The sequence below is a fragment of the Saccopteryx leptura genome, chromosome 5 (assembly GCF_036850995.1).
Source record: "Saccopteryx leptura isolate mSacLep1 chromosome 5, mSacLep1_pri_phased_curated, whole genome shotgun sequence".
Taxonomy (NCBI): domain Eukaryota; kingdom Metazoa; phylum Chordata; class Mammalia; order Chiroptera; family Emballonuridae; genus Saccopteryx; species Saccopteryx leptura.
The window spans coordinates 200,208,186-200,224,427 of NC_089507.1; the positions used below are offsets into that span (position 1 = coordinate 200,208,186).

At 45.0% G+C, this 16,242-nt stretch overlaps 1 protein-coding gene across 3 annotated transcripts in view; it reads left to right on the plus strand.

Moving 5' to 3' along the window:
• Positions 1-10,585, plus strand: part of ZFP64 (ZFP64 zinc finger protein) — a 69,104-nt gene extending 58,519 nt beyond the window's left edge. Inside the window, exons 7-8 of one of the 3 annotated variants that reach the window (XM_066387475.1) lie at positions 5,971-6,222; positions 9,251-10,568. In XM_066387475.1, coding sequence (XP_066243572.1) covers positions 5,971-6,222; positions 9,251-9,960 — 962 coding nt within the window. In that variant the 3' untranslated portion in view covers positions 9,961-10,568. Of the gene's footprint in view, positions 1-5,970; positions 6,223-9,250 lie in introns of all 3 variants that reach the window. The other 2 variants (XM_066387473.1, XM_066387476.1) reach the window with 2 other exon arrangements.
• The last annotated feature ends 5,657 nt before the right edge of the window (positions 10,586-16,242 follow it).

Genomic DNA, 16,242 nt, shown 5'->3' on the forward strand with positions numbered 1-16,242 from the left:
GTGGCTGGCCAAGACAGGAATGGCTAAGAACAGGCAGCTGTGCACCTGGAAGGCAGGCTTGCTGAAGGCTTCTTTGGGTGTTAGAAAATCAGGCCTTGAACTTGCATTGAATCTTTCTTTTTTTTGCCTTTATTCTAAAGTCATATTGATGGGGTGTTTTTTTTATTGTTGTTGTTTTAATATATGTATATATACCTTAAATGTGAGTCTGTCCTAGGGGGAAAAACGGTTTTAAAAAATTGTTTAAAGGATGGTCCTATGGGATTTATCTAGCCTCATAAAGGAGATTGACTTACAATGTTTGTATTTTTAATATCACTTTGTATTTCTTCATTTGACATGGATATCTGAGTTAATCTCTCATGAAGTGAGTTGAGGCATATTTTTTTTTAATCTTTCCTCATGCTGTTAAACAGTTAATTGAATATAGAAATACTTCTAGGACAGTTGGTAGAATATGCCCACAATCCTCTCTCTGCTTATGACTTTTCTCAGAGGATGGAGAGGCGGTGTAGCTTCGGCTGTGACGACAGTATCAATCTCAGTAGCAACTCCAGGCTGCTCTGCTCCTCCCGCGGCCCCTCATCAGTCCCAGCTCAGCGCTGCGGGCTTCCCTCCACGCCTCAGCGGGCAGAGCAGCCTCGCCTGGAACACGCCAGATAGAGGCATTCTTGACCTTTCGTCTGCTGGGGACGCCTGGCAGTTCTGTGAAGCTTATGAACCCTTCCCCTAGTAATGTTTTTAAATGTAGTAAAAGCCCCATTAAAGCCTGTGTTTGAGTACAAATTGCTACCAAAGTGTTAAATGTGTGCTATTTTAACACACTAAAACCAGGGGTCAGGAACCTATGGCTCGCGAGCCAGATGTGGCTCTTTTGATGGCTGCATCTGGCTCGCAGACAAATCTTTAATAAAAAAAAAATAATAACGTTAAAAATAGAAAACATTCTCATGGATTACAATCCATTCATTTCCTACCGCTCCTGTTCATGGTTGCGGGTGGCTGGAGCCAATCACAGCTGTCCTCCGGGACAACACCAAATTTTTATTGGATAATGCGTAATGTACACGGGTCGGTTGTACGGCTCTCACGGAATTACATTTTAAAATATATGGTGTTCATGGCTCTCTCGGCCAAAAAGGTTCCCGAACCCTGCACTAAACCCTTGTGAGCCGACCTCTGGTAAAGGCCAGAAATGTCAGCATCCCCTGGGAGCTTTTTGGAAATGCAGAATCTCAGGCCCACCGAGTCAGAAACTGCACTTGACCTTTTGTTTTTGTAAGTTCAGCTTGAAAAATGGGGGGATCTTGGTCAGAGGGTGCAGACTTCCAGTTTATAAGATGAACAGGTCCCAGGGATCTGAAGTACAGCATGGTGACCGTCATTATCAACACTGTATTAAGTGTCATATACTTGAAAGTTGCTAAGAGTGATTCTGAAATGTTCTCATCACCAAAAAAAAAAGTGATTATCTGAGGTGACTGACGTAGGTGTTGCCACAATAAAGTTAATCGTTTCTCAGTATACACAGATATTAAATCATTACATTGTATATCTTAAACTTAATGCAAGGTTATATGTCAATTATGCTGTAAAGCCGGGAGTGAAAATCTGCATTTTAATGATGCCCTCCCCATACCCAGATGGTCAATATGCACACGAGCACTTGAGATGCTGCACATTTAATGTTACAATCTCTTTTCATGGCCGATCTACAGACTTCCTTCACTGTGAAGTAGTGCGGAACATAAACAACACTGAAAACTGCAGCCAGTACAATGCCATAAACATGGCTCATGTCTATCATAAGGGTCTCAGGTACCATTATTAGTGTGGTCTGTTAACTGCATCCAAAACGGGAGGAAATGCTAAATTTAAGTTAGGTTTTAGAAACAAAAATGTGGCCCTGGCCGGTTTGGCTCAGTTATAGAGCAATGACCTGGCAGCATATGGACATCCTGGGTTTGATTCCTGGTCAGGGCACACAGGAGAAGCCACTATCTGCTTCTCCATTCCTCCCCCTTCTCTCTCTCTCTCTTTTCCTCTCTCTCTTCCCCTCCCGTAACCACAGTTCAATTGGTTTGAGCTAGTTGGCCTCAGGCACTGAGGATGGCTCCATGTCCTCTGCCTCAGGTGCTAAAAAAATAGCTCATTGCTAAGCAATAGAGCATTGGCTCCAGATGGACAGAGCATCGTCCCCTAGTGGGCTTGTTGGGTGGATCCTGGCCGGGCACATGCAGGAGTCTATTTGTCTCATCTCCTCTCACTGAAATTTTTTTAAAAAGAAGAAACAAAAATATAATCAGAGCCCGTACAAGGTCTTTGCCCCTCAGAATTTTTTATCTACAAGTCCCAGATTAAGAGTCCCTGATCTAGAATGTTCCAGGTCACCTTGTACAAAAGAAATGAATATGGCAGATGACATACTGGCTTGTAAAAGTATTTGCCTAGCAGTGACTCATCAGTTTTGATCCAGTTTCAGTGGGCAGAGCAAGTCACATGCCCAAGCCTGCAGTCACTGGGTCAGGGAAGCAGAATTCTCATGGGAGGAGGATAGCAAACACTTCACTAGTAACACTACTTACTTCGGTGCATCTCTGACATAGCTTTTAGAATTGTTATCAATCCATTTTACTTCATAATTTAATATCTTCCTGGACTATCATTTTATTGAGTCTTCTAAATGTATTGGGGTGAAGTTCTACTTAATAATTGTGATTGACAGCCCTGGCCAGTTGGCTCAGCAGTAGAGTGTCTGCTTGGTGTGTGGAAGTCTTTGGTTTGATTCTTGATCAGGGCACAGGAGAAGTGACCGTCTGCTTCTCCACCCCTCCCCCTACTCTCTCTCTCTCTTTCTCTCCCTCCCTCTCCCCTCCATCCCTCCCCTTTCCCTTCCTCTCCTGCAGCCGTGGCTCGAATGATTTGAGCAAGTTGGTCTCTAGCACTGAGGATGGCTCCATAGCCTTGCCTCAGACACTAAAATAGTTCAGTTGCCGAGCGGTGGAGCAGCAGCCCCAGCTGGGCAGAGCATCACCCAGTAGGAGGCTTGCTGGGTGGATCCCAGTCGAGGCACATGTAGGAGCCTGTCTGTCTGCCTCCCCACCTCTCACTTAATAAAAAAATAAGTAAATTGTGATTGACGGTCTATAGTCCTCTTTCTCTTTACAATGTCTGTGTTCTCAGTCAGGATAAGTTCACACCCCTCCCTCCACAGGGGGCATTTGGCAATATCTGAAGGTTTATTTGACTCTCACAACTAGGGAGGGAGGTGCTACTGGCATCTAATGGGAAGGGGTCGAGGATGCTGCTAAATATGCCACAATATACAGGACACAACAAACAGTCACCTGGCCCTAAATAGCAGGAGTGCACAGATTGAAAACCTGGGTCAATTGGAATCTTCACTTTTTGAGCAAGCTGCCTCTTTTTTAACAACCAGTTTTGGTTTTACTGGTCAAGGAATCTTCATTTATTCCTTCTAGTTTCTTGACTCACATATGGTTCACTTGCTTTCAGTCTTTTGTAAAAAGTAAATTTGAGTCTTATAAACTTTATTCTTAAAAGTGATAGGCTATAGATTTTGATATGTGGCACTCTCACGTCCCATCTCTAAGAGGTTTATAATCAGATTTGGATTCTTGAACAAAGGCTTTTAAAATATGTCCTACAGCCTGACCAGGCGGTGGCGCAGTGGATAGAGCGTCGGACTGGGATGCAGAGGACCCACGTTCGAAACCTCAAGATCATCAGCTTGAGTGCGGGCTCATTTGGTTTGAGCAAAGCTCACCAGCTTGGACCCAAGGTCGCTGGCTCGAGCAAGGGGTACTTGGTCTGCTGAAGGCCCGTGGTCAAGGCACATATGAGAAAGCAATCAATGAACAACTAAGGTGTCACAACAAAAAACTGATGATTGATGCTTCTCATCTCTCTCCGTTCCTGTCTGTCTGTCCCTATCTATCCCTCTCTCTGACTCTCTCTGTCTCTGAAATAAATAAATAAAAAAAATATATTAAAAATATATATATGTCCTACAACTTTCAAAATGACTTTTTTGAAAAACCTTTTGTAAAACCATGTTAAATTAATAAAAGATTTTCTGTTTTTTTTCTACTCTATGTCATTTTTAGGCATCGTAAGCACATTAAGCTGACTTTTTAAATTTAATCCATTTATATTTGTTGTACTTACATTTAGTTTTATTTTTTACCTTATTTTGGGTGCTCTTGTCCTTTTCTCTTTCTTTTGTGGTTTGGCAGCAGTCCTTTCTGTTTCATTACTTTCTCTTGTCCCACATTTGATGCACTTCCTTATATTTTTCTGTTGTATACACAATTCCAGTATGATACTCTGAGTCATCTTTCAGCTGGCTTTCCTTTTTCCATTGAATGCTAGTTCAAGTATAGGATTCTTTTTAAATAACTTCTATAGAACATTACAGATTTGTTCCGACCTTGCTACCATACAGTGCTGTCTAAGGAATTGTGTGCCCATCTGAGCATTTTTCTCTCTGAAAGTGTTAAGAGCTTATCATTCTGGGTTCCTGAATTTGGCCACCCTGCCTCTAGATAAGACATCTTAAGACCCCGTGGCCATCTTTAATGTTGTGGAATAATTATTTGCTCTGTTTTGTCCTACATAATCTAGGACTAGTTTTCATGTCTTAACTTTTCTTGTACTTTTCCCTGTTGTCCTTTTGGGGAGCCTGCTGGTAGATTCTTTTGCTCCATCTTCTAAGTTACTTCTTTTTGACACCCTTTCCGCTAGTCAGCTTACAGGAAGTTTTATTTTGGCAATCAAAGAATGGAAATTATTATGGGAATTAATCTGCTTTTATAAGTTCGGGTTCTTGACTTGGACATGTCCAAAAGAGTGTAGCTGTTTCATGCACCAATACTGGATCCAAAATGCCTAGGTTCAGACCCCAGCTTCAGCCATGAATGTGACCATGAGCAAGTTGATTTAGGCCCGTCTTCCTGGTTCTGGCTTTCTCCAAGCATTCGGTTCCTGGGTGGAATCATTTGTATTTGGATGTGATCAGTCTGCAGTGGTTGTAGGGGGAGGAAAGGAACACTGTTTGATGGAGATGTTCTGGGCTTGAGGCTCTCTGTCTTCCAGGGTATCTCTAGCTACTGCGTGGGGCCTTTGCATTACTTTTATGGTCTGAGCACCTTCATTTCCTCATAGCTAGGGCCGGGGAGGCGTGGGAGGGTAGATACCAATGCTACTTGCAGTTTGGTACAAGGAATGGAGGTGTTCTCCTGACCATTCTTCATGTGGTTCATCAACTCGTGAGCCAGAAAGCTACTCTAAGACGCTTAAACCTGCCAGTTCTGGTCCTGAATACTTCTATGACCACTCTCATTTTCCCAAATGGGGTTTGGCCTGTGATTTTCTCCTTCATTCTGATTTTAGAACTCTTGCACACTTGCTGAGCCATCAGTGAACAACACACCTCATCTGCCAGTCTGATAATCTGGACTTAGGTACCTTTTTATCTCTGGGCATTTGGGAAGAAGGAAAGGGCAGACCCATATGCCCAGGCTGCCATTTTGGTCAAATCTCTTTGTAGTCATCTCGATAGAGTAACCCTTAAAACCTTGACTCTTTTGTCTGACCAGGCGGTGGCACAGTGGATAGAGCGTCGGACTGCGATGCAGAAGGACTCAGGTTCAAAACCCCGAGGTTGCCAGCTTGAGCGTGGGCTCATCTGGCTTGAGCAAAAAAAAGCTCACCAGCCTGGACCCAAGGTCACTGACTCAAGCAAGGGGTTACTCGGTCTGCTGAAGACCCGCGGTCAAGGCACATATGAGAAAGCAATCAATGAACAACTAAGGTGTTGCAATGCGCAACAAAAAACTAATGATTGATGCTTCTCATCTCTCCGTTCCTGTCTGTCTATCCCTCTCTCTGACTCTCTCTCTGTCTCTGTAAAAGAAAAACAAAAAAACCTTGACTCTTATGTATTTGAAGGAGACAAACCCCACAAGTGTGAGTTCTGTGACAAGTGCTTCAGCCGGAAGGACAATCTGACCATGCACATGCGGTGCCACACCAGCGTGAAGCCCCACAAGTGTCACCTGTGCGACTACGCTGCTGTGGACAGTAGCAGCCTCAAGAAGCACCTGCGCATCCACTCCGACGAGCGGCCCTACAAGTGCCAGCTCTGCCCCTACGCCAGCCGCAACTCCAGCCAGCTCACCGTCCACCTCCGCTCCCACACAGGTAAGTCCCTGACCCAGAAACCTCTGTGCCTGCATTGCTCTCCAATTTCCAAACCTTCCTGTACCTGGAACACAGGCAACTTAAGTCACTTGGTGGTTAAGTACAGAAATTTGGAAGTTCGGTGGTGATTGTGAAGCTTGTGGTTTTTCATTTGCCAGGACAATAGTTTTTCGTAAAATGTGAAATCTGGCAGCTGTGTTTTCTAACTTGACTGCATCGACTATAGCAGGGGATGAGTTCCCCGTACAGCAATCAAGAAGCAAAAATATATCTTGAAGAATCTGATGTGTACACTAGGTGTCTCGGTCATTTATTTCCCTTACCCTCTGATGCGTAGCTTAATGCAGAAACAGGGACCGAAATCAGTTGAATATAGAAGTCAGACTTTGCAAAGAGCTTTTCATTCCCTTTTTTGTGAGACCCCCACTAAAATAAGGAACAGTCAGTCCAAGCAACCCATCATGGCCCAGAAAAGTGGGGTTCGGGAGGCTCCCAAGGGGGTTCATAAAATGAGAATTTTCAGTGAATTTATGGAAAACGGCAAGCAGATGGAAATAGGCTGACATCTAAAACTGAGTGAAGAAAACTGTCCCAACAGATACAGTTGGGAGCCAGTCTGTCCAGCCAGTGTCTGGTTGTCCTGAGAGTTCTGGACTTGGAACTGGCGTGTAGACTGCCAAGGCCGCAGAGCTCAGAGAAGCTGAAGCCTATTGGCAAAATAGCCCAAGCTACCTAGCAGGTAAAATCTGTGGTACCTGTGTCTAATCCTTAAACCAACCCCCTTTTCCTAAACAAAGTATCAACTATGGATTGTGAGTCATCGGTGAAAATTGATGGTATAGAAAGCACTAAAACCTAACAAGCAATAACAGAGTACTTGGATGATAGACAAGAATTTTCCAGTTCTAATTGGTATCTGCCTGCTTGCAGAAATGTTGCAAAACAAGAAGAGTTCTATGAAAAGGTAGTAAGAACAAAGAGGTGTGAATTAAAACTAGAATTACTGGCTATAAAGTTGAGGGGGAAAAAAATCCCAGAGAGATCAGGGGAAAAAAATGTTTTTTTTTGAGTTGAAGAATTGAGAAAAATTAAAGCTGGAAGTCTGGTGGCTGACTAGGTCTAGTAAGAAGGAAAAATAGAAAATCAAATGAGAAAAAGAATTTCACAATTCTAAGGGGTCACGGGAGTGAAAAGACTCATAAGATGCTAAGCAGGGCAAGGGAGTGGCTGGAGCAATTTATACCTGCAAAGACTTCTCAGTAAGAGTGGCTTCTAGCCGACTGTAGAACAGTGTCTTCAAAGTTGGAAAATCGCTTTGAACATAGAGTTTTATATCCAGCCAAACTATCTCAAGTATGAAGGCAGAATAGACAAAGGTGTATGCAAGGACTCAGATTTTTCGCCCAGCCACCATTCTAACAGGAGATACTGGAACAACTCTAGCAAAACAAGGGAGAAAAAAATGTGACATGAGGTATTTGATGTGTGAATATCCGAATATAGCTAACTGGGATTGCAGTAAAAGAAAATATCAGGATGTCAGTTAAGAGAAAAAAGGTTAGCAAACCAGAAATTCAGACAATCCATTAGCAATTCCATGTAAATACTTACATAATTAAGAGACTGGACAACTTGAGATCATGGTGGGATATATTTTTCTCAAGAAATACACAGTCTAGTCAAGAAGTGTGGATGATCAAATGTGACTCAAAATGAGCACACAGGGAAAGAGGATCAATTTGTCCTTGATGCTAGCAACACTGTCAACTGGCCCAGGTGTGAGAGCGACCCGGAAAGGGGGCGGACATAATCCTGGTGCACTGGTTGGCTCTGACGAATATCACATACCTAGTTGTGATATATCGTATATTACTATTACTGTTACAGCAGGTCCTCGAATAACACTGTTTCATTTAGTATCGTTTGGCTATAATGTTGATAGGAGCATAACTCTTGTTCATATCAATTAGCCTACAGTAAAATTGGTTTCATTATATGTTATTCCCCTTAAAGTCAAATAACCATCAACGACTTAAGAACAGACTTAGTGGGGCTTGACTCAAACGTTGAAAACAACTAGTTAAAAGAAAATTTTAGATAAAAAACCCAACTAGTTAAAGCATGAGAATTCACAGATCAGAATGCAAATGTTATTGACTTAAATATAAAAATAAAGCTATTCTTGACAAGAGGAGGGAATCTCCTCTTGTCAATCAAAAAACCTCAAGCTGAGGGACTAAAAGTTGTGAGGCTGCCACTCAATTTGGAAGGTAATTGCAGAAGAGTAAAAATCCCAACCAGCCATGCAGGAGGACGCTGTGGGGAAAGGAGGCGTGTGTAGCCTAAGTGAGATTCTCATCTTGGCTTGTAGTCATTGACGATGACGTTTAAAATAACAACTTCCAAAAGAAATAAAAACCCTTCACAGTGCCTCCAGGAGGGGACTGTGGCTTTCCAATATTTGTCCCCTGCCACCATATTCATGTGTTAACTTTTATAAATAAAATTTAGTCTTGTAGTTGTAAAACTGTGAAACTTGCACAGTAATATACGCCAACTAACCGGTGTAATCTAGTTTAAACTGTAGAGTAAGCATGTTTCTAAGCCTTAGCTGGATTTGGAACAGTTGTTTGTAACACTGTGTGCACCTCTTCCTTCTTCCGTGTTCAATTTTGAGATGTCAGGTTAAACGAGAGTTTAGAATCGAAACTGAAGTGTCCTGACGAAGAGTATGCACTTGGATGCCATGATGCCTGGGTTCCAGCCCCTGCTATTTAGATCAATAACTTGCCCTCTCTGAGGCTCAGTCATCCCATCTGTAAAAGGGGGGTAATAGTACCCACTTACAAGGTTGTTGTGAGGACTCAGTGAGTTACTACTATACGTGGTAAATGGTGGTGTTAAGAGGCTACAGATAGCTGGAGTTCAGAAGACCCAACTGTCTCTTTGCAGCCAAGTATTCTGACACGTTTGGGGGGAGTTCTGTTTTGCCTGCCTGCTCTAATGGAAACACACCTTCCGTTGCTAGGGGACACCCCCTTCCAGTGCTGGCTCTGTAGCGCCAAGTTCAAAATCAGCTCGGACTTGAAAAGGCACATGATCGTGCACTCGGGGGAGAAGCCTTTCAAGTGCGAGTTCTGTGACGTCCGCTGCACCATGAAAGCGAACCTCAAGTCCCACGTCCGCATCAAGCACACCTTCAAGTGCCTGCACTGCACCTTCCAGGGCCGGGACCGGGCTGACCTCCTGGAGCACAGCCGGCTGCACCAGGCCGACCACCCCGAGAAGTGTCCCGAGTGCAGCTACTCCTGCTCCAGTGCGGCCGCCCTGCGCGTGCACAGCAGGGTCCACTGCAAGGACCGTCCCTTCAAGTGCGACTTCTGCAGTTTTGACACCAAGCGGCCCAGCAGCCTGGCCAAGCACGTTGACAAAGTACACGGGGACGAGGCCAAAACGGAGAACCGGGCCCCGCAGGGCAGAGAAGGGCCCCGGGACGGCAGCTCTCCGCACGTGGCCAAAATAGTGACTCAGAGGGCCTTCCGCTGTGAGACCTGTGACGCTGCCTTCGTCAGGGACGACTCTCTGAGATGCCACATGAAGCAGCACAGTGAGCAGAGTGAGAGCAAGAACTCGGACCTGGTCACCTTCCCGCCCGAAAGCGGCGCCCCGGGGCAGCTCGGCGCCCTGGTCTCAGTGGGGCAGCTGGAGGCCTCCCTGGAGCCCAGCCAGTGCCTCTAATTCGTGCAGAGAGGGCGGTGAGCTGTCCGGAGTTCCAGGCAAATGCTGGTGCCCAGCCCTCTGAGGAGAGGCCGTCAAGCCAGACTTTGGTCACCGGCTCTGGGTATGGCTGCCCCCAACTTCATAGGCCTCCAGGGGCTGGGGCTGCAGTCACGGTGGTGTGAGGGCAGGTGGCTATGCAGCACTGTGGAGGCACCTCTCCATGCGGCTGTCTTCCCTCCAAGAATCCTCGAAGCAAGTCGACCGGTCGTTCCCAGGTTGAGGGGTGTGGTCCACTGAACACTGCTCTATCCCATAAGGGATAGTGTGTCTTTATGATGGACTTCAATTCTAAGACTGGCCCGTCTCTGATGGGATTATTAAACTATTCAGATCACCTGGGAAAACTAAAACTAAACTGATCTGTATAGTGGGAAAGGTGAAGATGAGGAGGGGTCCACAGGGGGTCTGGGAAAGCTGGGAAAGGTTGAGTTCTTTACCTGAGCGGTGGTTCTAAGAATGTTCGCCTTATACATTTGTGTGTGGTTCCTTTTATCGGTTGTCTTATAATAAAAAGGCAGGCTCATCTGCAGAATGATGGAAGAGGAATGCTTCATTTTTCTTCCGTAGACAGGCGATGGTGTTCTGGTCTCCGTCCCCACCCCCGCCTTCAGTAATGATCGCTGCGCACAGAATCTCTCGTGTCTTCCTGCTGCCGTCCTGTAGGTGGCAGCAAAGATCAAGCTAACACAAGCTCACCCTGTCATCATGAGCTTGGAAATTAAAGATTTGGGAACTTGTATTCATTCATAAAGAAAAGACTAGAGGCCCGCCCAATGGTCCCTGGGCTTGGTTCTGGGATATACAATGCGTGGGACAGCCTGAGACTACCGTCTTTCATTACAGTAAGCTCCGGGTGTTTACTGAGCAAGCCAGTGAAAATCCAAACCTCGTGTAAGTGCACATCTTACTTGACTTAGGAGGCTGTGGAACACCAGTTCCATATAAAATCAAAGTTGCTCTCTTCTACTTGAGCATCTTTTCTTCAAGTATAGTCTCTGTTTAATAGGAATCCTTGTGTGCCCCTCATCCAAGTAAAGATTCATGCTCTGCAAACAGGTGAGATAGATTCATTGGCTTCAGTAAACGAGGAAAGCAGACATGAAGACAAATTTTTATAGATTGTATACCGGGGAATATTTCACTTACAAAATAGGAAGAGGTACATAGCTTCTTTTGTTATGAATTTTGTTGTTTGAACAAATCAGATGCTGTTTAAGTTAGACATAAGGCCTCTGATACATGCTGTCAAGACGCTTTGTTGTAAGGAGAAAAGACGAAAACAAGACCCCCCTGATAGAATCAATCATTGCTTTGTTTTGGAGCTATTGTTTTCGATGGCTCAGAAGCATTTGGTCACTGAATGCCGGTACAGATTCTGCCGTTACCTTTCTGCTTTTTGCCATGAGTCTTAACCTAGGTGTCTGTTCTAATAACAGGAAGGTTGTTGACCTTTCAAGTGGGAACCCAGAGATCAGATCGCAGAAACGTTACTCAGCCTTCTGGTGTTCCGTCTCTTCAGATGAAGGGGAAAGACATCAGCCTTTTTAGAAGGCACTTTTTTTAACAGCTGTGTGGACTTAAAGGGTCTTAGCTCTACCCTAGTATTCCCTAGCTAGCAAATTTGGATTCCCAGTGGAGCAGAGGTCAGCAAACAGTTTTGGACCAGATAGTACTAAATATCGGAGGCATTCTGGAGCTATAAGGGTCTCTGGTGACTAACTCTGTGATTTTCTTTTTAAATTTATTTTATTGATTAGAGAGAGAGGAAGAGGGAGAGAGAGAGCGTGCCAGAATCATCGATCTTTTATCTTGTATATACCCTGTCTGGGGACTGAACCGGCACCCTCTGTGTATCTGGACGATGCTCTAACCAACCATGCTATAAGGCCAGGGCCTAAACTATGTGATTTTAGCATAAAAGTAGCCATAGGCCATAAGAAAAAGAATGAACAAGTCTATTGCAATAAAGCCTTATAAAATAATTCAAAAAGCAGGAGAGTAAACCACCGAACCCTGCTAGGATGAGACTGAAAATACACAGGTTACCAGCAGGTAAGACCAGGGAACAGCCTAATGGCCAAGGAGCTGCTGGTATGGTGCCAACCAGGTAAGCAGTTTCTGTGCCCACCTCCGTGTACAAGGTCAGTGTGGGTCAGAAAGGGGAAATTAGTTATTGAGTGTGTTTGCAGTTTGCCTTCACTGGGACCAGGGTTTGGGTGAACTTTTTTAGTAAAGGGCCAGATAGTAAATATTTGGGGCTTTGAGGGCCTTTGATTTTGTCAAACTGCTCAATTTTGTTCACCTCTGCTGTTGTAGCACAATCACTCCACTCTACCATTGTAACTAAAGCAGCCATAGATAATAGGTAAGCCAATGGGGTATCGCTGTGTGCCAATAAAACTTTATTTACAAAAAAAATAAGGCCATGATTAGGAGGGCCAAAGTCTGCAGACCCCTGAGCTGGACTGGTTGAGTGCAAACAGCAGGGTAATTGGTCATGGGTAACTGCTGGGGAGAATGACTAAGAATGCTACGTTTCCCTGGACCCCTTCGAGGAAGGTGCTGCTTCGTGCAGAAGGTAGGTGAGTTCCAGATGGGAACTGGGCAGACTGTTTTTTGGATCCTGATTCAGGTCAGCGATAAAATCCACAGTGAGGAGCCCAAAAACCAAAGTGACATCCTCCTGCTTTTCTCTGTGTAAGCCTCTAAGCAAGGGATCTTGGCTCTTAAGTTTTGCATCGGGTCCTGCAAATTGTGTAGCCAGTCTTGTGAAGGCAAGAAAGGACCGTGCCTAAGAAGGAAGCCTGTCTGCATCACTGGTACAGAGCAGACCTCGGCCACTGAAGTCAGGACCCCCGCCTGGGGCTGGGCCGCCAGGGCTCTGGTTGGGAGGAGCAGCGCTGTGAACTGTATAGCAGTCAGGCGTCTCCTGCCATTCCCGTTCCGACCTCAACAATGAAGGGCATTTGCCTTCATCCTTACGTGAGAAAACCGATGTTAGAGAAGTTACCTCTCTCGGTGCAGCTAGTACCAATTGCCTGACCCAGGTGGGCTGCACTCCAGTGTCCACCTGGTATTTGCTGCCTGCCTGCCCAACTTGCTGAGTCTAGGTCGTCTTCCACCAGCAGAGAGGCGGAAGGGGGAAGTGGGTGTGGGGCCTTTTGAGTTCTTAGTGTTGACAAAAAAAAAAAGGACAAGATCTTTTGCGAGAATAGTGAGATCTATAATCAGGGAAAAGCATCAAAGGTGGGTATTGTGGGATGATTGGGAGCTAGGCTTTCTAGCCACATGCTGGGGCAAGTACGCCCAACATAACATTCCCCCCCAAATAGGGTACAAGATTGCAGAGTGGCTTCTGCTTCGGTAGCAATCTTGTGACGATAGCGCTTGACCTCACGTGAGTAGAGATGTCCACGTGAGCTTGCGCACCAGCCACCTTCAGGAGACACCTAGGACGTGCCCCTTCTCTATTTTCATAGAGAAGAAAGGAAGGTGAAGAAGCCTGTATAAAGTCAAGCAGTCTGCCAGGATTAGAACCCGTGTCTGAGGCCTCCAAGCAAAACTCCTAATGCCTCATGCTGCCTGCCTGGGAGACGCACCTTCAATCCAGAGTGCATCGTTTCTGAGTCATGGAGCCCTGTGTCAGTCCAGCGAAGTCTGAGTTCCCTCTCAAAGTGGTATTTGAAAGAATAAGACAAAATGCATAGGTTTGCAAAGGAAAACAATTATGTTGAAGTAGTTATTAAAGTATTTTTCGAAATGCTACATGCTTTTTTTTTTTTTTTTTTTTTTGAGAGGAAGAGAGGAAGAAAGGTGGGAAGCATCAACTTGTAGTTGTAGCACTTCAGTTGTTTATTGATTGCTTCTCATGTGTGCCTTGACCAGGGTCTCCAGCTGAGTCAGTGACCCCTTGCTCAAGCCAGTAACCTTGGACTTCAAGCCAGCAGAATCATGCCTATAATCCCATGCTCAAGTCGGCGACCCTGTGCTCAATCCTGATGAACCTGCGCTCAGGCAGCCTCGGGGTTTCAAACCTGGGACCTCAGCGTCCCAGATTGACACTCTATCCACCGTGCCACCACCATGCAGCGTGTCGTCAGACATGCTACATGCATTTTATTAGCACATTAAATAACCAGCTCCAGCAGCAGATCTGGTACCCACTCTTATTTTGAAGTAGCAATGAGCATAAATGGTATGCCGAGATCTGTGCAACAACCATGATGTTATTTGGAAATAATCTGATTTACTGACCAAATCACAGGTCCTGCTAATGCTACTGTGGTTTGGTGCCCACATCCGGAATTGACAGAGTTGCTCAATTTCGGCCAAAAGCTAGTGAAATAAAGATTTGTTTTCTTTCTCATCCAAGCTCTGGCCGGTCTAAATTCCATCCACATTCACAGTCCCCTGACCATATATGTTAGGACCTCCAATGCTAAAGAATTCCTGGAGTCTGCTTTTCTTGGTAATCTTTGAAGTTGCTTCCATCATAACTAGATCAAGTGGCACCAGTATTTGAATACTTATCCCCCCACCAAAAAACAAAACAGAACTAATCTTGTATTAGGAAGGGCTCACCACAGGGCTCTTTGTAATACCTTTGTACAGTCATTTTCTGCTAAACTGCTCTTCAAATGGCTCAATTCTCACCTGTTAGTACAAGGGACCTTGGCCTCTAGGAAACAGACATTGTACATTTGTCAATCAATTCTGAAGTTCTTGAGGAACTGCACGCAGTCATGTTCTACGAACAGTGTGTGATACACACTGCTCACAAAAATTAGGGGATCCGGGAATGTGTAAATGCTCCAGTACTTTCAGCCTTTCGTAGAGTGCATTTTCACCAATGAAATAAAAGTTGGTTTTGCATCTTATTTGCATAGTCGAACAACATCCTTTGACTTGTCGTTTGCTTTTCTGATGTTCTTGTTTTGTTTAATTTTAAAAAATGCTTCCCTTTTTTTTAATCACTTCATACTCATTTTGAAATATCCCCTAATTTTTGTGAGCAGTAGATTTCTATAAAGGTTACAGAGGCCTGTTTCAAATGCTACCTCCTAACCTGCTCCAACCGGAAGGACTGTCTCTTCTTTCCGAAAGCAGACAGAAGCTCGCATTGCATTCCGCTTTGGGGCTTGTTTTGGTTTTGTTTGCACGTCTCACTTGCCCCCAGTGGTAAACTCCACTGGGAGACAGACCCTAGGACGCCCAGTCTGTGCTAAGCTCTGTGGACGTCTAGTCTCGTCCAGATTTGCGTGAAACACCCAATGATAGATGTTTCAATTAGGAATTTTGGAACTTTGCCTCTGGTGTCTCCGTGGTTTTGTGGTTTGAGGTCGTGAAACCTCCTGATGCCGAGTGGCTGTGGTAGGTAGGTTGGGAAAGACATTAGAGATGAGCCATTTTCCAGTATTCAAAGTGTTCTTTCCTTAAGAACTGTCAACATTCTTTTTTTTTTTTTTGTATTTTTCTGAAGTTGGAAACGGGGAGGCAATCAGACAGACTCCTGCATGCGCCCGACCGGGATCCACCCAGCATGCCCACCAGGGGGCAATGCTCTGCCCATCTGGGGCATCGCTCTGTTGCAACCAGAGCCATTCTAGCGCCTGAGGCAGAGGCCATGGAGCCATCCTCAGCACCCGGGCCAACTTTGCTCCAATGGAGCCTTGGCTGTGGGAGGGGAAGAGAGAAACAGAGAGGAAGGAGAGGGGGAGGGGTGGAGAAGCAGATGGGTGCTTCTCCTGTGTGCCCTGGCCGGGAATTGAATGGGAGACTCCTGCACGCCAGGCCGACACTCTACCACTGAGCCAACCGGCCAGGGCCAGAACTGTCAACGTTCTTAAATAACTTTGCTTTCTTATTACAAAAGCAATACGTGGCCGCTGGAAAGCAAAATAAACTTTAAAAACCTGTAATCCAGTCATTGCAACAGCTTGAGCTTGGGAACACCTTCCACCCAAAGGCAGGTAAGGACCTCTCCCCTTTTGTAAATGCTATGATGAAAAGCTCCGTGGGGAGCTGGGGAGTACATCTATTTCCTGAAGATGAACTTGGAATATACCGTATTTCCCCATGTATAAGATGCTTCCATGTATATATAAGAGGCACCTTAATTTGGGGGCCCGAAATTTGAAAAAGAAAATGTATTACATAAAGTTATTGAACTCAAGTTTTATTCATCATATAATTCATACAACTCCTCATCCACGCAAAAAAGCGGGAAATGCAAGCAAAAAA